This window comes from Chelonia mydas, chromosome 7 (genome assembly GCF_015237465.2).
Source record: "Chelonia mydas isolate rCheMyd1 chromosome 7, rCheMyd1.pri.v2, whole genome shotgun sequence".
In the NCBI taxonomy this organism is placed as follows: Eukaryota; Metazoa; Chordata; order Testudines; family Cheloniidae; genus Chelonia; species Chelonia mydas.
The window spans coordinates 27473066-27498367 of NC_057853.1; the positions used below are offsets into that span (position 1 = coordinate 27473066).

The window sequence follows — 25302 nt, forward strand, 5'->3', positions numbered from 1 at the left end:
CGGCTGTAAAGTTACCAAGAAGTAAAGCTACGTGCTGACAAGACTGGTTTTCCAGGCAAGTCAATGTTTGAACAGCTCCCCACGCTCCGTGCAGGTGCAGGCCGGCCTTGCAGACTCGCTGCTCAGGAGGGAGACAGTCCCCGGGCTCAGCTGTAACTGGAGCCCGAACTGCGCCGCAGCTCGTGGAAGCCCCTCCAGCCCCGACGCTAGCCCTGCCCCAGCCTGCAACCGGGCCAGGGACGGGGGGAAGGGGAGGGGGCTCGGGGCAGGAGCCCGCCCCCCTCGGCTCTGGCTGCCCTTTGGATGGTCCAAGGGCCAGTCAGCGGACTCCCGCTGTCCAAAGTTCGGCGCGGAGCTAGAAGGCTTCGGAGTCGAGCGGGGCCGTGGTTGATGGCGCTGAGGAGCCGGGCTCGCTGCCCCGTGAGTGCGGCTGGGGCCTGAGAAGGGAGAGTCGTGGGCCGGGTGGGGGCGAGACTGGGGCAGGGAAGGCGGACGGTGGCGGGGGGGAGCCCCGGAGTGCGCTCGCCTCAGCCCCCACCCGGGCTGAGCCGCAGCCGTGAGCTCGGTTCGCGCCAGGTGCTGGAAAGGCTCCGGGCGGGGGCGGGGAACTTCCCTCAGCTTCATTCCCCGCCCCCGCCTTTGGCCGAGCAGCGCCGGCAGAGGCGCTTCATGGGGTTCAACCTGCCTCGTGGCAGCGGCGTGGCCATGCTCTGCCTGCTCCTTCCCTGGCCTACATGGGGGGCTTCCCGCTCCCCCCTGCGTTAGGCCTCTCCTGCCCCCCTGCAAAGGGGCCGTGATGTCTCTGCTGCAGCTCCATGAAACTTACAGGCGTTCATGTGATAGCGACGCGTTTTACCGGACCGTCTTGTCGTTTGTGCTGGCTGAAGGTAAAGGCTCCCCAAAAGCAAATGGAACTAGGCCGATTGTCGCCAGCTTGTTGGGAGTCTGGCCCCCATGTTTACTTTATATTGAAAGGTTTCTCTACTGCATGAGTCACTTGCTTATGGGCCCTCGCCTGGGTGGATAGGTTTGAACACAGACTTTTAAATACTGCAGAAACACTTTAAATGAAAGGATCCTGCCATATGTCCTTAAACAAATTAACTTCATGTACTAGCAAAATTGCTGAGAAAATTATCTAAAATGTTTCCATAGACATTCACTTAGCTGTGTTTAATATCTCACCCTTAGGTTGGAATGGAAAAAGAAAGGCAAGTCATACTTCTTGCAGAGGGTTAACCACTAGGTAATACTATTAATGGAAGCATTGCAAGAGTGAAGATAAACATCCAGGAAAACTAAACCATGATACTTTTGAGATGAGTCAGAGTAAAACAGTATCTATGTTCTAACAAATCCTTGGTGAAAGTGGGTGAACTTTACATAATTACCACTGAGAACCTTCTTCTGACCCTAACAAAATCTGAAAGGAATTTATTTTCAACAATAATAAAGATCTCAATACGCCTCTCCTATATAGTCCAATACAGGTATAAGGAGATTTGGGTCATTCCCCACAAACCGAAATAGGAATTTGTATGGCATTCTGTTTGAGGGATTAACAAGATAAAAGCAATGAGAACTGTGTACATTGGATTTAGATTAAGAATCATGGGACTTTTCCATGCCCACACTAGCACTCAGATTTATTTGAATGCCTTGGTCTCCGTCTGTAAGCTGCTATCTCACTTCCATCTTGACCTTTCTGGTGTCATAGTTCATTTTCTCTGGTCAGGGATTTCCAACAGTGATTAACCCTTATTTAAGAAACTTGAAGTTGCAATATCTAAAATAAAACAGGTCTAGTTTCAATACAGAAAGCAAAACAAACAAACAAAAAACCCATGAAATGTAAATTAGAATTTAAACTCTGTTAAACTAACAGTGAAACCTGTACCAGAGATCGCTCTCTGTATTCAGACGGTTTCCCTAAAGGTCTCTGACCAAATGCATCCCCTGAGAAAAGAAGTACACCTCTGTTCCCCCTCTTAGTAACAAATATGTATTGGTTCCTTGAGCAATTATTTAAAACAGGTTTAATCATACTACAAAAAACCCCCACAGCTAATAGGGCATATAGCTTATATTAGAGTTTTGAATAACAGTGAAACTTCATTGTATGGAAATGATTTGACCCCTTACTATTCTTGTATAACCTGCTCTTGGATGAGTGTGTTATCAGCTGCAGTTAGTTTCTCAGGAAGTATTTGTTTAGCCCTTTTAGGTGGGCACTATATTCTCTGAAACCAGACTCTCTATTCTCTGAAACCAGACTCTCTATTCTCTGAAACCAGACTCTCCACAGGTTTTGAGGTGTTGAACTGGATTCTCCCTGGTTAGGGTTAGACTTCAAGCTCCACCTTTTGTACTGTTGCTGAGAAATCATGAGTGATCATCTACAACTAAATGGTTCTGGAAGATTGCATCTGGTTCTAGCCTCCCCAGGAAGTAGCATTCTCTGTTTTGAAATAGAGGTTTAATTATTCCCTGGCTTCTCTTTGGTCACCCATTACTGGAGACTCCTTACAAACCTGTGTTAGAGACTACCCTAATTACATATATAAGCTGGGGATGGAGAGGAGATTCACCAGCCAGGGTAGTCAAAATAAAGCCCAAACTTTTAATTTCAGTTTCATGCCTCTTTCCTCAAGGCCAGTTTTATTAATAAACAGAAGATGCAAAAGAGGTCAGAATAATAGAAAACACTGGATAGCAGAGGCCTGTTCCACTTTCTACAAGCTAGGCTGGGACAAAACATACCCTTTTCCCCCTTCATAGCCCCTTGCAGCTACTCCAGGCCACCTGCTTCAACAAGCTTACCCCCAATCCTCCTCTTTCTCAAAGTGACTCACATGCATTCTTTTAAAAGTCTCCAGCAGGCAGTCACATGCTTGATCAGCTGACCTATCTCCCTCATGTATCCTGCCTGGAGACTACAACTCTCAGAATCTTCCATTCTCCAGGGATTTACTCCTGTAATATGTACTGGCCATATCTGTAATTACATGTAAGCATTCTGTTACAAACCTCCTGTCATAAGAGACTGACACAAAGTCTCCTCAAATATGCTACACGCGGTTCCAATCCAACTCTATTAGAAAATCTATCTTGAAAAGCTATGGATTGTCAGTATCTTTGGTAGCTGAAAACAGGTTTCACGGTTATACCTGTAAATTATACACAGCACAAGACCCATGGCTGACCTAACAGCAGCTATAATAGGCATGATTCTCCTCCTTTACATTGGTGTAAATCTGATGTACAGGTTTGCTGACTCACACTCTTTATCGTGAGTCTCACAATATTTAGTGTTTTTCTTAAATTCCCAGATGATGGAGGAAAGAACACCTACAATTTTATTATTCTCATGACTTTTGAACAATTGGGATTAGTAATACCGGGAGTAATGGAATTACATTGATCTAAAACTAGTGTGAATGAAGGAGATTGTGGCCTGCTGTTTCTTGCCAAACCCCCTGTTCTCTGTAGCTATTCCACCTTGTCTTGTAACATCTGCAAGAGCAGGCCTGTCTTCCTATGGTTTTCAGACCCCTATTAAATACAAGGGCTATATTATATCCTTATATATCTACGTGGACTGGGCACTAGGATGGGGATCAAGACACATGGATTCCATTCTTAGGGTCAGCTATTGCCTAGCTGTGTGACCTTTAGCAAATCACTTCTCTGTGCCTCAGTTCCCCCTTAGGCAAACTGGGAGTAGTTATGCTTAGCTACCTCTTAAAAATGTTAATAAAAACAGATAAGCATTTTGAATAAACTAATACATTTAGGTGGACTGCATATAATGCAAAAAACAATGCTAATCAACTGGCATTAAACTGCTTGCATATAAAGAATAACAAAGCATCATGTTGCAATAAAATAAATGTTTATTGTCATGCTGGCACTGCAGTTATCTATTTGGATAGCCATATAATTAATGTGGATGCCAGCTTTGCTTTAAAATGATGCATCAAAATTTTAGGCCACATGTTGCAGTCCTTTATGATTGAACTAGATGCATCATAATACATTTTTAAGATCTTTTTTGTGTTCTAGGACAAGATATTTGATGCTGCATTGTATGGGACAAGAAGTTCTTAAAAAGAGAAGACACATATAAGAAAGGATGTCTCATTTAATCAAAGGAGTTAAAAAATGTTATGGTCCTTCTATCAGTCAAATGCACAAAGTAACAGGATTTCCATTTAAACCACCCCTACTCAAAAGCTTACTAGCCTACAGTGGGCAAAAATTAAAAACTTCACGTACATGTTCTAAACTTAGTTCTGAAAATGCAGATTCTTACAGTTACATCATAGTTGGAGCTGGATCGGCAGGGTGTGTATTAGGCAGCCGATTGACTGAAGATCCCCTTAGTACTGTTTTACTTTTGGAAGCAGGCCCTAAAGACACCCTTCTAGGTAGTAAAAGATTAATGTGGAAGATTCATATGCCTGCTGCATTAACCTATAATCTTTGTGATGAAAAATATAATTGGTATTACCACACAACACCACAAAAGCACATGGATAATCGAATTATGTACTGGCCCAGAGGTAGAGTGTGGGGTGGCTCCTCATCTCTCAATGCTATGGTGTACATTCGGGGGCATGCAGAAGACTACAATCGATGGCATAGAGAAGGTGCTGTGGGATGGGACTATGAATTTTGCTTGCCTTATTTTAAGAAGGCACAGACCCATGAGCTGGGTCCTAACCTGTACAGAGGTGGGAATGGACCGTTGCATGTGTCAAGAGGAAAGACGAACCATCCTCTTCATCATGCATTCCTGGATGCAGCCCAGCAGGCTGGCTATTCTTTCACAGATGACATGAATGGTTACCAACAAGAAGGATTTGGCTGGATGGATATGACTATACACAGAGGTAAACCTTAAAGAGTTACTTTAGGAGTGTATGTATCTAACCTTTAAATGGTATTTAAGGGTCAGTCTATTTTCCATTGAATTCAATGGGAGTATTTTCATTGACTTCAAAACATTTCTTCCCTTGGAAAGGAGAGAGGATTTCATAATGCTGCTATCAGCTGTTTGCATGCGTTCCTTTAGTCCTTAAATTTAAAGCTCTTTCTTCTGAATGATAAATGTGGCACCCCACTCTAATTTCTGTATAGGAAGAAAGACAAGAAAATACCTTGAAAATGAAGGCACATGAACTATTTAGATGCTTGCAGATGTTAAATGAAAACATGTATTTTGTAGGTCAAAGATGGAGCACAGCTAGTGCTTACCTTCACCCTGCCATAACACGACCAAACTTGTCCACAGAAGATAGAACGCTTGTAACGAAAATTTTGTTTCAAGGAACAAAAGCCATAGGGGTTGAGTATGTCAAGAATGGGCAAAGGAAAAAGGTAAGAATTTTTATTTCCCTTCCTGAAAGAATGGGGTCAAAGAAAAATAAGCCTTATTTAACAACAAATAGAAACTAAGACTGACACATCCTTTCTGTACAAAAATTCCACTTTTCAGATGTAATACTGTAGCTCAAAAACACTAGTCAGTTTCAAGAATATGATTCTTTGTTAGATAGTTATGTTAGAAAATATATTTCCTTTTTGTCATTTCAGACATCAGGATATTTTCTGTGCTGAAAGAGGGAATGATGAGAGTGTAGAAAGGAAAAGGCTATGCTTGAGGTTTGAAATTGGAACCTACTCTGTAGTCATGCACAGTTACAGTGTGTTGGCTATTGTACTGAATTACTAATGTGCTGGAAAAACAATTTAGGAAAATCTGTTAAAACTGAGTATCTCCTATGGAGTCTGAATAGCTTAGGGGATAGATAATGGAACATAGAGTCATTCATTGTTGCCATTTTGAATCCAGTTAAGTCTAGTAATGACTAACTACTATAAGGCACATTCCCAGCTGCAGAATAGACATACCCTAACTGTTTTATGGCTATTTGGTAGCCTATATGAAATGGGTTTGTGATTTCACTCCAACTTCCACTGAACAGGCATCCACATCACAGAGATCGTCACAACCAGGGGGACATGTGCTGGTAGTCTCAGCACATAAGCCAAGAATGGAATGGGAGTCAGGACTAAAATGGCCTTTGATATTAGGTCAGGATCGAGGAATATTAGCAAAACAATGAGTAACTGCCATTACTTCTTAGCTTTTCTATGGATAAATGGAGGACTTCAGTTTCTGGGGCTTTCAATTCAGTACTTTTCATAAGAAAAGAAGTATTCAGTGAGGGCTTATCTACATTGTGAGGTAATGTGCTCTAGGAGGTATGATTTCTAAAGTGGACTAAAGTACTGTGCATTATTTGGTCTGGATAGACCCTGCTGGTGCATACTAAAGGTTCCTTAGTGCACTTTAATGTAGTACTGTTTCAGATAGCACTATGTTAAAGCACACCAGCAAGGTCTACATAGACCAATTAATACACAACACATTAGTGCACTTTAGAAATCACTCCCCTGTAGCTCGCATTACCCCACCATGTAAACAAGCCCTTACTCTTCCTTTTTGAATATTACTCCTGATTATTACATATGTAACTAGGTAACTGCCTAAGGTGGATTCAGATATTATTTTAAAGTTCTAATAACAAGGGTGAAATGTTGGAATAATAATACACCAAAGGAGAGGAGAGCATAAATCTTGACAGTTTGAGTTCACTGAACATAAAAACAGCCATGCTGGATCAGGCCAAAGGTCCATCTAGCCCAGGGTCCTGTCTTCCGACAGTGGCCAATGCCAGGTTCACCACAGGGAATGAACAGAACAGGTAATCATCAAGTTGCCCATTCCCAGCTTCTGGCAAACAGAGGCTAGGGACACCATCGCTGCCTATCCTGGCTAATAGCCATTGATGGATCTATCCTCCATGAATTTATCTAGTTCTTTTTTGAACCCTGTTATGGTCTTGGCCTTCGCAACATCCTGTAGCAAGGAGTTGCGCAGGTTGGCCGTGCATTGTGTGAAAAAATACTTCCTTTTGTTTGTTTTAAATCTATTGCCTATTAATTTCATTTGGTGGCCCCTAGTTCTTGTGTTATAAGAAGGAGTAAATAACACTTCCTTATTTACTTTCTCCACACCAGTCATGATTTTATAGACCTCTATCATATCCTCCCTTAATCGTCTCTCTTCCAAGCTGAAAAGTCCCAGTCTTCTTAATCTCTTGTCATACGGAAGCCGTTCCATACGCTTAATCATTTTTGTTGCCCTTTTCTGAACCTTTTCCAATTCCAATATATCTTCTTTGAGACTGGGCGACCACATCTGCATGCAGTATTCAAGATATGGGCATACCATGGATTTATATAGAGGCAATATGATATTTTCTGTCTTATTATCTATCCCTTTCTTAATGATTCCCAACATTCTGTTTGCTTTTTTGACTGCCGCTGTGCATTGAGTGGGTGTTTTCAGAGAACTATCCACAATGACTCCAAGATCTCTTTCTTGAGTGGTAACAGCCATCCCAGATCCCATCATTCTATATGGACAGCTGGGACCACGTTCTCCAATGTACATCACCCCGCACCTATCAACACCAAACTTCATCTGCCACTTTGTTGCCCAGTCACCCAGTTTTGAGAGATCCCCCGTAGCCCTTCGCAATCAACCCCAGACTCAACCATCTTGAGTAGTTCTGCATCATCTGCAAACTCCGCCACCCCACCGCCCACTCCTCCTTCCAGATCATTTATGAACATGTTAAACAGGACTGGGCCCAGTACAGACCCCTGGAGGACACCACTATTTACCTCTCTCCATCCTGAAAATGACCATCCATTCCTACCCCTCGCTTCCCATCCTCCAACCAGTCACCAATCCATGAGAGAACTCTTCCCTTCCATCCCATGACTGCCCACTTTGCCCAAGGGACCTTTCCAAAGGTTCTCTGAAAATCCAAATACACAATATCCACTGGATTCCCCTTGTCTTCATTCCTGTTGACCCCCCTCAAAGAATTCTAGTAGATTGGTGAGGCATGATTTCCCCCCACAAAAACCATGTTGACTATTCCCCAACAAGCCACGGTCATCCATGTGTCCGACAATCCCGCTCTCCACCATAGCTTCAACCAGCTTGCCCGGCACTGAAGTCAGGCCCACCGGCCTGCAACTGCCAGGGTCACCTCTTTCAAAAATTGGCATCACACTAGCTATCCTCCAGCCACCTGGCACAGAAGCCAATCCAAATGATAGGCGACAGACCACAGTGAGTAGTCCTGCAATGTCACACCCGAGTTCCGCCAGAACTCCCAGGTGAATACCATCTGGCACCAGTAACCCACCACTGTTCAGTCTATCAACCTGTTCTAAAGCCCCCTCCAATGACACCTTAATCTGGGACAGCTCCCCAGACCCGCACCCAAATAGAATGGCTCAGGCCCGGGAATCTCCCCCACATTCTCAACTGTGAAGACCAATGCAACAAATTCATCCAGCTTCCCCACACCAGCCTTATTGTCCCTGAGTGCTCCCCCAGCATCCTGATCGTCTGAAGTACATTATACCCACAGGAATCAATATGTAGAGGGCGTTGAGTGACTGAACACCTGCTAAATGTTAAAAGATAATATAAATAAACTATTCTTTGATCTGCTAAAGCACAGAACATGTCTCTTCTTTTCTAAGCCAATTAGAATGATGCTTTCCATTAATAATGTAGGGCAAAAGTTGCAGAATTCTCATTGACTTTAATGGGAGCCCCATATTTGTCTGAGAGGAGAAGTTGGCCAGAAACAGCACCTGTCACTTTACTGAGCAATTTACTTACATGAACATGAATAATCTTTCATTATTATAGAGAAGGTGTTGGCTGAGAACGATGGCACAGGACAAGTGTACTTTTATTAGTTTTGGCCCTAAAAATAAAGTACTAGATACAGGAACATCATGTGTACTGTGTATAAATATTGATATGATTTGGTGAGCTAGTTGACCACATGATGGGTAACAGGAGACCCAGAAGCTAGTCTCATCTCTGCCACTGATTTCCTGTGTGACCTTGGATAAATCACTTAATCTCGCTGCCTCAGTTCACCATCTAAGTAAGTGCAAGACATTGTTTTTTCTCTCTCTCTGCCGAGTTATTATATATTTTAATGTATTAGGGCCAAATGTGCTTTTTAAAACTTCAGCTACACAAGTCTTATTCAATATATTTTCTTACATGTTCCTGGAAAAAGAGCGCTCTGATTCCTCTGTCATTCTACCACAGTGACTGGTTTTTATTTTCTGCCATTTCTAATTCAAGTGCAAGGGGTCTAGAAAAATGCATGTATTTGGGAAAACTAAATTGGGATCTGCATGACAGTTTCAAAATTTAACTTTCAGCTTAATCTCATTAAAAGTAAAAGCTTGCAAGAGTAAAAAGGTGACTCTTTCTTGCTTTATGATACATAAAAATGATACCACAGTTTCTTCTCTCCCCCCCCCCCTTTTTTTTAATATTAGAAATTCAAGCCTCGTCTCCCTTGTTTTTTTCTGGGAAGATTCTAAGGATGACGGGAGAACTAATAGTTTTATGACATCAGAGAAACTATGCAAGGAAGCCTGATTGAGAAGAGAAATGATTTTTATAGACTATTTATTTAAAATTCTGTGTTATATTTGTTTAGTTAACAACTATTGAAATCAAACAGTTAGGAAAAACTACTTGATTGTTGAAGTTTCCTCAGTCTTCCCTTTTAAGTGAAGATTTAGGGCCTGATCCAAAGCACATTAAAATCCGAAAGATCCCCACAGATTTTAATGGACATTGGATACGGCCTTAAGAAAGCTCCCAGTCATTTCAGAAGTCCTTCAGAAAAAACAAATAAAATGGCCTTGGTAGTCCTGGTATTTTTTAGGTAAAAAAAATCAAGCAAAAAAGAATATTTATGGGGGTTGGGGAATGCTTTCAGGCTTTTTTTATGTATCATAAACTGTATATGTGTGTGTACATATATAAGGGACCAACTTGATTGTTTTTCCTCTGAGGTCACCTTTAAATGCACTACATGACTATATACAACATGAATTACAAGCTATGAATGTCTATGCAGCAGGGTTGCACTGGGTATAAACCCATAACCTAGAGCAGAGATAAGAGTACACATTTGGAAATAGTATGATTTGAAACAAGCCACATTTTCATTAGGAAACAAAAATGTGAACACATACTTCATTTACACAGTGACTCTCTGATGATTCGCTGAAACTATTTTTATATACATTATGCAACGTACTGTAGAGATTTTGCATAGCTGTTGTTTTATGAACCAATTCAATAAACCTGAAGGTTTTGTGTATTAGTTCTACCATACTAGACAATTGTCCAGGGCAGAAAAATACAAGGCGGAGCAAAATGTCACCACTGGATGTGCCAGCAGTAACATCAGATGAGTAGTGTGAAAACAATTAATAAAAATCAAACTTTTTGTAAGTTTTGTTCTGTTCTATCAGTCAGAAAGAAAATAGGAATAGTAAAAGTAAATGGTACTTCGCATACTGGTATTGCCTGTATACATGAAGGAAAAATCAAGTTGGTCATTTTTAGAAGACTGCAGAACCATGCCTAAAATACCACAGCTAAAATTAAAGTGGAGACATACTGTAGAGTCTTAAATTCTACAAAAGTAAACACTGGGCTTAAATTCTAGTGTCTGCAGATGAGCAATACAAGAGCTGCCTTCTTGAGCTCTTTTTTTTGTCATTTCTAGTGATTTTATTAAATTGAGGCAAATCTCTATATACACATTTAGCAGAAGTCTATTTACATGTATTAGATGGATAATATCTATGTTTACTTTTAAGTATTTTTATTTTTGTTGATTTAAATTTCACAGTTGTGGAAAATTATGGGGTGAGGGGTGTGTGTGGTGGGGCGGGACTCACCCCTGCGGCACCTCCTGCTGGTCATCCAAGGAATTAGCGTTTCCAGCCTCTGGAGAGCCCTTTGCAGGCTGGTGTCCCGCTTGCTGCTGGGCCCCGAGTCCCTCCCGGACCCCGGTGCCCCTTTCACGAATGGGTGCTGCCCCCTGGGAGTACCCCCACTCCATGGCATTTGCTTTGCAAGTTATGAAAGTATGTTCAAAGATGCAACACGTGCCGATTGCTCAATGTATGCTCAGTGATGCTAGATGAGATGTATTACAGGACATTGAGCACCAGTGCAGTGTTAATTTTACAACATTCTGTAGCTCAAACAGGCAGTAGTAGTAGCTTTAGGATTTCTAGCAGATTTAAATGGCCTTTGTTTCTACTTCCCTATGTGAATACACTCCTATTTGTCCCTTTACATGTATTTCATGTAATCTAGTCACTTTTAAGTTTCTTGAATATTTCTTTCCTAACCTCCCCACTATGCAAAAGTTTGAATTTATTTCCCCAGTGCTGATAGCACTTTCTCTGACCCTAAGATCTCAAATATCTAAGGGCAAAATTCTGCTCTTGCTATTCTGAACCTTATAATGGAAAGTGCTGGACATGTGGAGAGTTCCTGAGCCATTTTGTTAATATAAGGCAGGTTGATTTCAGGGGTGCAGGGGAGAAATGTGCTCTGTAGCAAACTGTAATGGTCCTTTAAACAGACTGAGCTCCCCCAAAGCACCTGTTGCCAAAGACAGAATTTCGAACCTTGCCTGGAGATCAGTCCCCTTGGAGACATGGTTTCCTGTTGGACACATTCATTGCTCCCCTGTCTAACAATGAAGAGAGTGATAGAGTTCTGTCTAGCTGCTGACTGGATGTGTTGGGGATGAGGAGAGGAAGAGCAGCCTGCACACTTTTCTCCAACCCCTCATGAGACAGGGCAGGATTTTGCCCTAGATCTGCAGTGCTGATCTGACAACTGAGAGCAAGAGAAAACAAATGAATATCAACCATGAAGCTTATGGGTGGAAAGAGTCAGAGAGGAGATGATGAAGATGTTAGATAATGAATGTCTACTCACTAGGTACCGATGAGATAAATAGGTCAACCTCTGAGGTCCTCAGCTAATGGTTAGCAGCATAAGTAGTAACCAGCTGAGAGATGCACATTCTTTAGGCTGTTTAATGAAAAAACTGTCATACAAAACAATGTATGTATACATACTTATAAGGGCTCCCTGCTATAGCACATAGCTATGTGTGCCAATGGAAGTGTGGAATCCATGAGACCACAAGGGCTGTGAAACCAAAAATTCGCCTCAGTTGGACTGAGGATGTGACAATGCTTGAAGACTTTGTTGAGCTAACATATTACAGAATACCTCAGAGTGTAAAGTCTTTTTCAGGATTTTTAATGTATTAATCACTAGTGAAAATGGAACAGGCTCTGGCTGTTTCCTTGCTTGAAGTTACTGTAGATCTCTGTTCTGGAAAGAAGTGTGCAAGTGTACTGCCAGTCATGCTACTTGATCAATTGAATGCTTGTGTACCCTACAGTCTTAATAAATTACAAAACTTTGTTCAGTTCACATTGTGTTCCAATGTGACATCTTAGTTATTTCTGTCCATAGAAACTTATACCAAGGTGAGCAAAACATTTGGAATAATAAAGATGGATGCTGGTATGATTCTAAAGAAATAGAGTATCTTTTTTTTTTAAAAAAGCTCTTGGAAATATTGGTTGTGATCTAAAATCAAACCTGTAATAATCTTCTTTAAAATTTATTTTTAATTTTCAGGCTCTTGCCAGTAAGGAAGTGATTTTAAGTGGAGGTGCCATAAATTCCCCACAGCTGCTTATGTTGTCTGGGGTTGGAAATGCAGATGACCTCAAAAAATTAGGGATCCCTGTTGTTTGTCACCTTCCTGGTAATCTTTTTATTGGTTTTATCTTTCACCTCCCTAATGGTCTGATCCAGAGCCCACTGAAGTCATTGGAATGACTGCCATTAACTTCAGTGGCCTTTAGATCAGGCTCTGTGGACCCAAACCAACTACCATTACAGTCAATGGAAAGACTCCCGTTGACTTTAATGGAAGTTAGAAAAAACTCTTTTATACATTGCACCTCTCCATGTAATGGTGTCCAATATTCATTCCTTTCTGAACTATGGCAGTTGATAACTTACTTTAAAGCAAAGAAGCTGTATGTATCACTGATATTTTTAAATTAGAGCTATACATTCTCTTTGATCCACAGCGGATTGCCTACCGATAGTAATCAGAGTTTAATATAAGGATGGAGGGTAGAACATGGGCCTTATGTAGTAACTGAATTTTTCTAGCTAAAAGTTATCATTGCATTTAGAAATTATGCCTTCCACTGTTAGAACCAGAACTATTTCTGCTATTTGTTTATATGGCTTCTTGCATGCTCCATTTTCCTATGTGTGCTCAAGAAAATTAAACAAACAATTGCATATCTAAATTATTTGAAAATCTTACTCAAATGATCATTGTTAGGTCTAAGAGTCAACACACCATGAGGAATAACATGGAGTTTTTCCTTGCATTCTGCAATACGGGCATATGGCCTGAATAAATACCTTAAATTAAGCATGTGGCAATTCTCCAAAAAGGGCCATATTTTTGGAATGTAATGTGCCCACGCTACACATACCCACGTCATATGTACTTGGAAAGCTTATTTTATGTACGTTTAGATGAAGTATGATGTGGTGCTGCCAACTGGTGCCATAAGCTTGTAGGTGAGGTGAAACGATACCCACAATGAGAAAGTGTCATTTTTTGCACAGTTCCAGAAACACTGTAACATGACTATGACAACATTTTGGATAAATTAACTTCAGTACCTTAATAGTGTTTATTGATCAAAGCTACCAAATGACAACCTCTGAATAGGGGCCCTCCCAATCGGGGGTCTAAATCCACTGCTCTTGGCTACTTCCTACCACTATCCCTTCAGTTTGGAGCATGGCCCTTGTAGTCCAATTCACTGGGATGGCTTGCCTCCGATAGCACCCTTTTGTGGACCTTGGGTGGTGCCCTGCCATAATCCCAGGCTCCTACCTCTTTGCTAGTCAGCACTGAACTGAGCCAGGCTCTCACCTTTTTCCTTTCTCCAGGCCTGGCATTGGCTGCCAGGGGGCGGGGCTAGCTGGGCCCAACGGCTCTCTTTAACCCCTGCCGTGCTGGTGGGTAGTTTCTCTGCTTCATCACAGTCCAGAACTGATTTACTATGAAAAAGTACCTGGGAAAATAAACGCCTGTCACCTACAATGAACACTGTCTGAATTCTCTCCTGGTGTCTTTTAAAACTTTATCTTGTGATGTCCTACCAATACTAAATAACGCTTATCATAGAATCATAGAATATCAGGGTTGGAAGGGACCTCAGGAGGTTATCTAGTCCAACCCCCTGCTCAAAGCAGGACCTAATCCCAACTAAATCATCCCAGCCAGGGCTTTGTCAAGCCTGACCTTAAAAACCTCTAAGGAAGGGGATTCTACCACCTCCCTAGGTAACCCATTCCAGTGATTCACCACCCTCCTGGTGAAAAAGTTTTTCCTAATATCCAACCTAAACCTCCCCCACTGCAACTTGAGACCATTACTCCTCGTTCTATCATCTGGTACCACTGAGAACAGTCTAGATCCATCCTGTTTGGAACCCCCTTTCAGGTAGTTGAAAGCAGCTATCAAATCCCCCCTCATTCTTCTCTTCTGCAGACTAAATAATCCCAGTTCCCTCAGCCTCTCCTCATAAGTCATGTGCTCCAGCCTCCTAATCATTTTTGTTGCCCTCCTCTGGGCTCTTTCCAATTTGTCTACATCCTTCTTGTCGTGTCGGGCCCAAAACTGAACACAGTACTCCAGATGAGGCCTCACCAATGTAGAATAGAGGGGAATGATCACATCTCTTGATCTGCTAGCAATGCTCCTACTTATACAGCTCAAAATGTCATTAGCCTTCTTGGCAACAAGGGCACACTGTTGACTCATAATATTGTTCTCATTCGGGTGATTCCATTTTGGGCTGGTTGCAACTACAAGCTTGCAACAAAGAAGAGAACCTACCCAGCAGTTGCATATTCACCTATTATGGATGCCAGACCAGATGACATGGCCACAGTCTATACTACTGTGCTGAAATGTCAGCAACTGTAGGACAGGTGCCTTTCGTTCAGATCATGGATCAGCAGCTGTGTGCTGTCACTCAACAAGTGAAATGGACTCTCCAAATGAACTTGGTACCAATGTGATTCACCTGGATGTTTTTCACACCCTGTGCTGTTTTATTGCATGTGTTACGAAATTTTGATGAGACGCAGGATTGCTAGACCTTCTTGTTGATACTGATGTGTATGCTGCTTGTAATGCAGATCAAATGCTTGCTGCTAAGCAATTCAGCTGTGCTCTATAGGTATGTCTACACTGCAATAAAAAACCTGCTGCTGGCCTGCATCAGCGGACTCAGTCTAAAGGGCTGTTTAATTGTAGTGTAGACATTCAGGATCAGGCTGGAGCTGAGTTCAGACACCCTCCCCCTTGTCAGGACCCAGAGCTCGGGCTCCAGCCCGAGCCAGAATGTCTACACCACAATTAAACAGCCCCTTAGCCTGAGCCCAGTCAGGTGACATGGGCCAGCAGTGGGTGTTTAATTGCATAGGGTATAGACATACCCCTATGGCTTGGCTCTAGCATTAGAGGCCCGGAGTGCTCCAAAACTTTATTCTTTTGTTAAATTGTGTGAGCAGGAAGGAGGTACTCATGTAGTTCCAGCATTTGTCTGGCAAATGTTGGCTCACACTCAAAAGGTGTCTGAGTCTGAAGACTCAACAGTCCTTACAACGTCATTAAAGAGCTTGTTTGTGCTGTAATTCAGTATGTGCGATCACTACTGAAGCACTTTCAGATATGTGGGTATGCCCAGTCTCCTACATTCAAGGTCTGGGATCATTTTCTCCAGGTTATGTAGACACTGCATCTAAATGTCCATGCAGAGTGAGTGTGTGATTGGAAACTTCACATGACATAGCAGGTCATGCTTCAATGCTTCTTTACTGCAAACAGAGCCAACTGTGCCAGAAGGATATCAATCTACATTTTTGATATGTTAAAATTTCCCTGAAGTAGTATACACTGCCTTTGAATCTGGGGGGAATTTGCTGTATGTCATACTTCTGTTTTTTTCAGTGGAATTTGGAGTGACATGGGAACAGGGAAAACTGTCCTCAAAGACTCAAAGGGCAGTAGTGGGATTGTAGTACTGACAAGAAAGAAGCCAGCCCTTGTCAGATAGACAATCACATGACATGTCCTGAGTGAATATGCAAAAACTCTGAGAGAAAGAAGTGGCCTAACAAGAAGTAGTGAAGACTAAGTTCACAAACAAGTCCTTGCCTTTGCACTGAAGAGGAATGAAAAGCATTTTACAGCTCTTACCAACCATGTCATCAGCAATATGACAAACCCATTTGACCCTGAGTCACATCTAGAGGTGCTTATCACCATATATAATGGACACCATGTAACATCAGATGTACAAGACTCTCTACTGAAAATAGCAGATGTTGGTGAAGAACAAATGGAGAGATTTGTGAGAGGTGCACTTGATTCTGATTGGACAGGTAACCTCTTCAGCCCAGTCAAGAAATCTGGCACCAAACATTTGCTGACATGATCAAGAAAACTAAATTTAAGCCTGCCCAGGGAGGATCATCATAGAAGCTATCAGACCAGAAATTGTTTTCTGAAGAGCCCTGTCCTTAGCAAGATGCAATGATGCTGTTTCAATGGCAACTGTTCTTAGTCACCAAGTAGGACCTGTGCCTATGTTCCTCTTCCATGCTGTGGAACAATGAGAAGAACAGACAAAGCTGAATTAGGACATCATCTGGAAGCTCAAGCTGAAAGGATCCATGAGCTAAGAGCATGTGACAAAGAAACCACAGGGTATATCAGAGATGCCGTGGGTGGTCATACAAAATGATGGCTGGAGACAAATTCCACACTTTCAGTGAATTGGCTGCTGAGTACTTGAGGCATGTCCTAAAAGGATTTGACAAAGCTAATTCTGTAATCAAAGTCTTTGAGAGATAATGACAACAGTAACTCTGTGAAAACTGCAGAAAAATAGCGCCAGACAGGATCTAACAAGGATGCAAGAAATATCAGGTGATTGGTGGATGTCTGTGCCTCCATGGAAGAAGTTTCTAAACGTGGCATCCCACAAGCATTCATTTGTAAAATTCCTCTGTAAATATATGGTTCAAAGTGAACCTGAGGGTGTAGGAGCACACCCAACACAAATACTCCTTCTTGCTGAGGCCTAAGTAGGAAAGTCCATCATCACCAGCAGAAGTGAAGGTGCTGAAGAAGCCCAAGACTTGTACAGTATTCAAGAGGAAGCTGTATGTGCCAATATAGCTTTTGAGTCTCTTGGTGTCAAAGGAACTATAGGAATAGGTCACCTGATATAGATGTTTTGGAACTTGCTGTTCACTACTTTCCAAAAGTGGAACATATAGATAATGTGGATTGAAATAGGCAACATTACCAAGACAACTGACAAGTGTTGCTTCATACCTGTGTGTGCAGTTTATGATGCACTCACTCCTGACTTCTGCAACATACTTCCTGCTGTATACGCATTAAGAGGATGTGACCTAGTGTCATTCCTGTTTGATATTGAGGGAAAAAAAATCTGTGTTTAATGTCAAAACAAAGGTTCAGAGATCTTGCCAAATTAAGATAGAGTAATGGACAAGTTGTAATTTCTGCAGCAAGGAAGTTGGTAGCACTGCTGTATGACCAGAGCAAGAAAGAAAAGGATACCTTCAAGGACTTGAATTTCTTGTACCTCAATCTAGCCATCAAAAAGGACAAATGGCCAAACTACCATCATGTCAGGGCAGTTTTGAAGATCATGTCAAAAGAGCAACTTGACAAACAAAGATTTGCATGTCTTTGCAGATAGGTAAACCAGATACTGGATCACCATTGCAACATGGATGGAAAAATGTGGAGGATGAACTACTTCCTGGATTCTTCAAGGGCCAGTGGAGACCTTATTTGAGCCTGTATCAGTAGGGATCACAGAAGAATCAACTGTGTCTGTAGTTAGAACAATCTTCCCTGCACAGAACTGTGTAGCTGCCAAGGCAATGAAGACCATGGTAACCCCCACACACTCAACAGAGAACATAATGATGAACAAGATGATGATGATGATGTTGACTAGAAATGTCACCAGTGTTCTACATTTAATGATACCTCTACAAATTATTAGACTTTGTTTTACCCTTTAGATGGTTCTTGTGATGCATGGAGGTCACAAAGAAATTAAATTTTATGTCTTGAAATAGCACATAGCTATTAAACGAACAGAAACAAATGCACATATTTCAAAGTGGTCATTTTAACATGTTGATGCTATAATTATTTATGCCCCTTTCTGTGGTAATGGCACCACTTGACAGCTCCACATTATATCTCATCTTAAAGTAGACATAATAAAATGATGTGAGTGTGTGTAGATAGGGTACATTAACTTGATGAAATCGGTGGTGTCTGCTGCTTGCCTAAATGGGCTGGACTAGGCCCAGGGTCCATGGCGTTTGACACCACTGCCTTTGTAAGAGGTTATTTCAGTTTCCATTCAGGGTAGTTTATAGAGGAAAATGTACCTGCTTGTATATAAACATTTACATTTTGCCTGTATATAATTTCTTGCTGTTTTTGTTTTGTTTGTTTGTTTGTACCAGGGGTAGGCCAGAATCTTCAAGATCATTTAGAAGTGTACATACAGCAGAAGTGCACCGAACCTATTACTCTCTACAAAGCACAAAAGCTTATTAACATGGCAAAGATTGGTTTAGAATGGCTTTGGAAATTTACAGGTATGAAAAAAATGTGAAACTGTCCCACTGTTCAGTTCTATAGGATTACCAAATTTGGCTTTTAGCTGAACTATATATGTCAGAATCCCAGAGTGTCTTTCCCAATGAAGCTTTATTATTACCAATTCTCCAGAAACTGGAGATTTTAAAAAATGAGTTCAAATGAGGGGAGACTGTGCAGTTTCTTTAGCTTTAATTTGCTTTGTTTTTTCCAAATTAGAATTTATTTTAACAAACGTAATGTTTATTGTAACAAATGAGGTTGAGATGCACTTTTTTTGTAGCATTTCGTTCCCTACCCTTACATTCAGGCAGGGAATCTTTGCATGTTGCTAAATGTTTGCATTTGTGCCTAACTCCCATTTTGGGATATGTTCCATACTTAAATCTATAGGCCACTGAGAAAAGCTACTGTAAAAAGTGAAGTCAGAAAATGATGTATTAAGACACTGTCTAGAAAACAAATACACTGAACTAAATTCATCCTTGGTGTAACTCTATAAAAGGTAGTTATCTCATTGCATTGTCCAGAACTCTTAAAACTTACTTGTATTGTCCAGAAATAATGCATTCTCCTGTCTTATAGTAGCCCAGTCCCTAAATTACATTTTCAAGGATAAATTGTAAAGATTTTTCTTAGCAAGTAAAACAAATAAGCCAATTTCAGTGCTAAACTACCCCCCATGCAGTTTCACTGTCTTAGCGTAGTGTCACAGCAAAGCATTTGGCCCAATATATCATGTGCTATTGCATACATATGACTTTTTATTACTGCAAGTAACTATTTTTAAAAGGATGGATTGTGACTCATCTAGTTGGGTGGCACAGAAGTTTAAAGGCGTGCTGTACAGCAGTGTGGAGGGGAAGTAGGGTCTGCAGGTGGGGGCAGGGAGTGGGCAGAGCTCCCTGGTGCATCTGGGAGCATTAACTGCACTGGATATCTAGCTGCCACAGCTTATTCCCTCCCTCAACCAGGGGACACTCCCAGTGACAATCTTCCATCTAAGCTGCTTCAGAAGCATTGCAACAGTGCACTGCCCTTCATATTAAGCAAACTGTAATACCCCATTCTAGCCCAAAGTAAATGGAAAGATTTAGGAAGCTGGAGACACCTTGGGATTTTTTTAAAGTCAAACACATTTTACATTTATTTAGTGATAAAAATGATGAAAATAATGTACATTGCACAAGTTATAAGTTAATTGCATATGGATTTGCACCCCTCGCAGTTTCACTGTCTTTGATTGACATAATTGTGTGCATTGCACAAGTGGAAAGGTGTATAGGGCATGGAGAAATGGTGCTGAAACAAGGATTTAAAAAATACACATTTTTCTTGCCTTTTGAATATTTTAGAATTTTTCTTTCTTTCTTTCTCAATCTCTAGGAGATGGAGCTACTGCTCATTTAGAATCTGGTGGATTTATTAGAAGTCGGCCAGATGTTCCTCATCCAGACATTCAGTTCCATTTTCTTCCTTCTCAGGTGATTGATCATGGACGTGTTGCTTCCAAGCTGGAAGCTTACCAGGTCAGTGGTTTAAGGACACAAATTAGCAATGTCCTGAATTAGCAAGGAGATTTACAGTTTATTGGAAACATTAATACTAGTACAGTGATCAAGTTACAGATTGTTCAGTATTGTGTAAAATATGTGACTTAATTGCCTACATTGCAAAAATATTTACAAATTGTATTTGTTGCTGGTGCCAGAATAATTTTACTCTTTATCTTTGGAAAAATACGCAATAAGTTTATTAGGGGCTATGAACCTGATTCTGTGTCATTGTCATCAGTAGTACATAATCAAGTTCTATATTATAATATTTTGTTTTCCCTTTAACTCCTTTGTAGTGTGTCTTTTTGTTGTCTCAATATATAATGTAGATTCAAAAGTCTGTAGTTCATACTGTGAAACTGTCACTATATACAGTACATCTGTTTTCTTTGGCTGGTTTTTACTTCACGATCATAGTAATTTGGTCATCCGAACTGTCAGCTACTGCTAAACTGAAATAACATTTGCTTGTTGTTGTATTAGAAATAGTTTATTTCCTGTGCTGTGCATATAACCAAAAAACATAAGAAAAAATGTTCATATTGTGGCCTCCCTTTTCATTCTCCCTTTTTTATATTTTGTTTGGGTAATCTGTAAGAAGACTCCATGTTTTTAAAAATTGCATTGGACTCTGAAGTCTGTCTAGATGGAATTTTGTCATGTAGTGTGTTGGGGCTATTGCAGGTTCATGTTGGACCCATGAGGAGCACAAGTGTGGGCTGGCTAAAGCTGAAAAGTACAGATCCAAGGGACCATCCTGTGATTGAACCAAACTACTTGTCAACAGGTAAATGCCTGGTATCTATATTGAGTTGGTCTCATTCAGTTCCTTCCCCCTTGCTCCCAGGAGAAGTGATCTAACTACCTGCCCATATCAGTAGGAAATTACTCCCCACTTGACACCGGCTCAACTGTGCTGGTTGGCACATTGGTATTATTATTACTATTTATGTTGTGATAGCTCAGAGGAACCCCAGTTAATGACCAGAATGCTATTTTGCTAGGTGCTGTACAAACTCTGAGCAAAAAGACAGTTTCTGCCTGTTCCCTGCCCCTTCCTGTTCACCCCACACCCACCTGTGCAAGAGGGGGAGTAAAGGCCACCACACACCTTGCTTGCCTCCCCCCACTCAGCTGGTGATCACATAGCCCATACCCTCCTTATTCCTGTGTATCATTTTTATTCATCCTGCTCTCCTGTACAAGTGTGTAGGACAAGTGACAATTTTGCCCCTGGTGAATGTATCTTGGAAAAAAGTTCCCATTGTTTTTTCTTTCAGTAACAAGTTGAGAGCCTTTAAATTGTATATAAGCCTCCTTCCACTTTAATTTTGCTGCCTTTTCTTGGTATAGCACACTGTCCTGTACTAGCACTATGATGCTGCTGTTTGTTTGTTTGTTTGTTTGAATTATGCACAGGGAAGTATTTCTAACCAGTGTGTGTATTTACAGTCTCTTTGTTTCCTCTCTGTACAGAAGCAGATGTGTGGGAATTTCGTCAGTGTGTCAAGTTATCCAGAGAAATTTTTGCTCAGAAAGCTTTTGAAAAATTCTGTGGTCCTGAAATTCAGCCAGGAAGTCATATCCAGTCTGACAAAGAAATAGATGCTTTCATAAGACAGAAGGCTGATAGTGCTTATCATCCTTCTTGTACCTGTAAAATGGGGCAGCCGTCTGATACCACTGCTGTGGTTGATCCTCAGACCAAAGTAATTGGGGTTGAAAACCTGAGAGTTGTAGATGCCTCAATAATGCCCAGTGTAGTCAGTGGGAATTTGAATGCCCCAACCATTATGATAGCAGAAAAAGCTGCTGATATGATCAAGGGGTTTCCATCACTCAGTGAGAAAAATGTTCCTGTATATAAATCTCAAACCTTGGAAACTCAGCGATGAACAAAATGCCCACGCTTATTTTCCAGGTGAGTTTTTACCCACATAGAAATCTTACATTGGACTTTGCCAAGAGAACAAATGTATTGCTACAAAAAATTACAGGTAGGTATTAATTCACTACCTCTCTGATATTGAGAAGGTTGTAACAGTAATTTAAAAAAAAATCAAGTTATTTGCAGTAACTGGTCATTTTAGTCAAGCATTTGGGTGATGACCAGTTTTTGTAATGTAGTTTGAAGTTTATGCTGAAGAGGGTCAGTTCTGCCTTACAAAAAGAAGAGGCAATCATGTGAGCTATCAAGGAGTTCAGGACCTGTATGGCTGAGTGTGGGATGGTAGAAGTGGATATTTGGTGCTTTGCATAGAACGGTAAGACACTTAAAACTAGTGATGAGCTGCCAAAATCTGAAGAACCGGTTCCTTCAGTCACTCCGGGTCTTCGGCAGCACTGAGGGACCAATAAATGTCAACTTCATTTATTGGTGGTTGTGTAATAATTTATAGTAAAATGGATAATGTATTATGGAGGTACTGATCACAGCTCCATTGTTAAGGTTGAGTTGAGTTTTAAACTTAAAGGCATACGTATAGTATTAGGTATAGTCAAGTTAAAAAGATATCCATATTTGATATACAGATTGCCTTAATAGCTTCTATAAAAACAAACAGCTGATTATTTAAAATTTCTATAATGATAAATTCTCCACGTTCTTTGTATTTAACTTAATAAAATTCAGTTAATAACTTAATTTGTTTTGGTTGCGTAATGCAATATGGAAACTTACCTTGTTTCACTACTGTATGTTTAAGGGGGCCATGAAAGGTGATTACACAGCTGTAAATGATGAAACAGACTCTAAGGTCTGGATTGTTACTAAAGTGTAAACACTGGTTTATTTTTTAAAAAAAAATTACCTGCTGTCTAGAGAGATCTTTTACCACATCAGATAGATGCTTGTCTGCCCCTGTTCAGTTAACTTGAAACATCTTGGCTCATTTACTTTTAGAAAGAATAAATACATCTTGGCTCTACTACTTTGATAATGCTTGCCTAATGCCCAGACTTTTTTCTGGATGTTTGCTGAGAAAAATCCTTTACAGATATCCATCAATGGCCCTTTCTTGAGTGTGTTCTAATATCTTTCCAGATATCATTAAAGACCACAGGAGGTACAGGCCCCTGCATTGTGATGTGTTCTTGCAAGGTAGTATGGAAATCCCCATAGAATGGAATAGTGAATGGAGTTGAAACAGGATGGAAATCACAATCCTTCTTTTCCCCACCACTAATAGCAGAGGAGGGAGGGAAAAGATCTTTATTCTAGCCTGCACCTGCACTCCTTACTCCTACAAATTTGAATGGGAATTTTTGCTTGGGTAAAGGGTGCAGCCTCAGCCCTATAGCTTGTACATTTTTTAAAAAAAAAGGGCATTTAAATCCTGTTTTATACTTCGATTCTTTTTAAATCTGCATGATGTTTAATGTAAACGAGGAAATGTGCTTAATCCTTGCATAATCTGTCATTATGACAATTAAACTCCTGTGAAAGTTTTTGCTATTATGCTGTTTTAGCTTGCATAACCATCTTAATCAGCGTCATGGTTTAACAGACAAATTTCTGTAGCAGATTTCTCCATTATCTGTTTTCATAAAATAAGCTATTTAGAAATGGGAACATGTCAAAACTAAAAAAAACATCAGATGTTAGAATGTCTGCAGAGCACAATTAATATTAGTTCGCAGAATAAGACTAAAATGTTTAGCATTCATAATTAAGTTCCCATAATTAAGTTTCCCATGTAGAAACTGACTGTCTGTATGAATATGCCGGAAGGAGGAGTGGAGACACTGGAGGTGGTTTAGTTAGGTTGCAGTGTCATTCCCAAACATCAGGGAGTACCGGTAGATAAAAGTGCAGGTAAATCTACAGGTTTCAGAGTAGCAGTCGTGTTAGTCTGTGTCTGCAAAAAGAAAAGGAGTACTTGTGGCACCTTAGAGACTAACAAATTTATTTGAGCATAAGCTTTTGTGAGCTACAGCTCACTTCATCGGGTAATTCCATAATCATTTACATATGCTGGGGGTGAGGGGGAGTTGCTCTCAGCTCTTCCCCTTTACTCCTCCTGGTCCACAGCCAATTTGCACCTGGGACCTCATGACCCCCCCCCCCCCTTCCTCTTGAATGAGGGCTGGGGGGAGAGTTGGCTCCCTGCCATACCTGTCATAAGAATCTTGAAACCCCCTATTCCACCCATTTCCGCTCCTTTATACAATACCTCTTTTAAATCCTTTACCAAGGAGCACCATGGACTTTATCTATGGAGTACCTGCACTGGACATCTGCCCCATACTGAGCTGCATCATCATAGGCTAACCCCCATTTTCACTTGGTACAACTGAGCCCCCAACACACTGTGCGGAAGGCAAAACAAAAACAAAAAAAACCCCCTCACCCTGAGCAATCTGGAGATGAAGGAAAAAATTCTTTCCCAACCCCCGCGAGAAAGGAGCAATTAATGCCCACAGTGTATCATGACAAAACCTGGTGTTTAGCTGCTATCATGCAAGGGTGGGGGCGGGGATGTTGTTCCACCTGTCCCAAGTAAAAGAGGGCTTTTATAGCACCAGCATGGATCTAAATAGTCTCCCCTTTCTTCCAGTCACCTAAGGGAGAGGGAGAAATGGGTTCATGTCCTCAAACTGATCTGGTCTGAAGCTGCTGCAGCTCTCTAGCTACCTAGCCCTTAAAGGGACCACGCATCTTTTCCTAAAGGCCAGACAACGACCTCTACTGCTTAATATACGGTGAGGTCATTTCTAGGATTCCTGTGCCGGTTTTTAAAAAGACCTGAAAAATTAATACAAGAAGAATGTGGATTTATTAAATAGTCTGTGAACTAAAAGAAATCCTACAAATATAACTCAATTATTGAGCAAGTAGATGTCAAATAATAAAGCTAGTACTCCTATGACTGAGACATTATGAAAGATAGTATTATCTTAAGCCAGGGACTGTTACCAACATGTAAAGGACAAAAATTATTATTAAATGCAGAAAGAGAAAATGCTCACAATAG

The 25302-nt window shown here is 41.0% G+C and overlaps 2 protein-coding genes across 6 annotated transcripts in view; one reads left to right on the forward strand and one right to left on the reverse strand.

Moving 5' to 3' along the window:
• The window catches only part of IL17RB (interleukin 17 receptor B), a 37717-nt gene extending 36794 nt beyond the window's left edge, over positions 1–923 (reverse strand). For 2 of the 3 annotated variants that reach the window (XM_043550457.1, XM_043550456.1), the window contains exon 1: positions 827–923. The gene's annotated coding sequence lies outside the window, so the exon portion shown is untranslated. Of the gene's footprint in view, positions 1–15; positions 144–826 lie in introns of those variants that run through there. The other variant, XM_043550455.1, reaches the window with a different exon arrangement.
• On the forward strand, positions 58–24638 carry CHDH (choline dehydrogenase). 3 transcript variants are annotated; one of them, XM_043550453.1, is made up of 9 exons: positions 58–182; positions 829–830; positions 4063–4892; positions 5228–5379; positions 12650–12779; positions 18638–18772; positions 20160–20302; positions 21014–21116; positions 21806–24638. In XM_043550453.1, exons 3-9 carry the CDS (start codon positions 4133–4135, stop codon positions 22222–22224), a joined length of 1842 nt encoding a protein of 613 aa, XP_043406388.1. In that variant the 5' UTR covers positions 58–182; positions 829–830; positions 4063–4132; the 3' UTR covers positions 22225–24638. The 3 variants fall into 3 exon arrangements, with proteins under 3 accessions (XP_043406388.1, XP_037761494.1, XP_043406387.1); XM_037905566.2 differs by lacking the exons at positions 58–182; positions 829–830 and adding an exon at positions 287–420; XM_043550452.1 differs by lacking the exon at positions 58–182 and having other exon boundaries at positions 586–887.
• Positions 24639–25302: the final 664 nt, after the last annotated feature.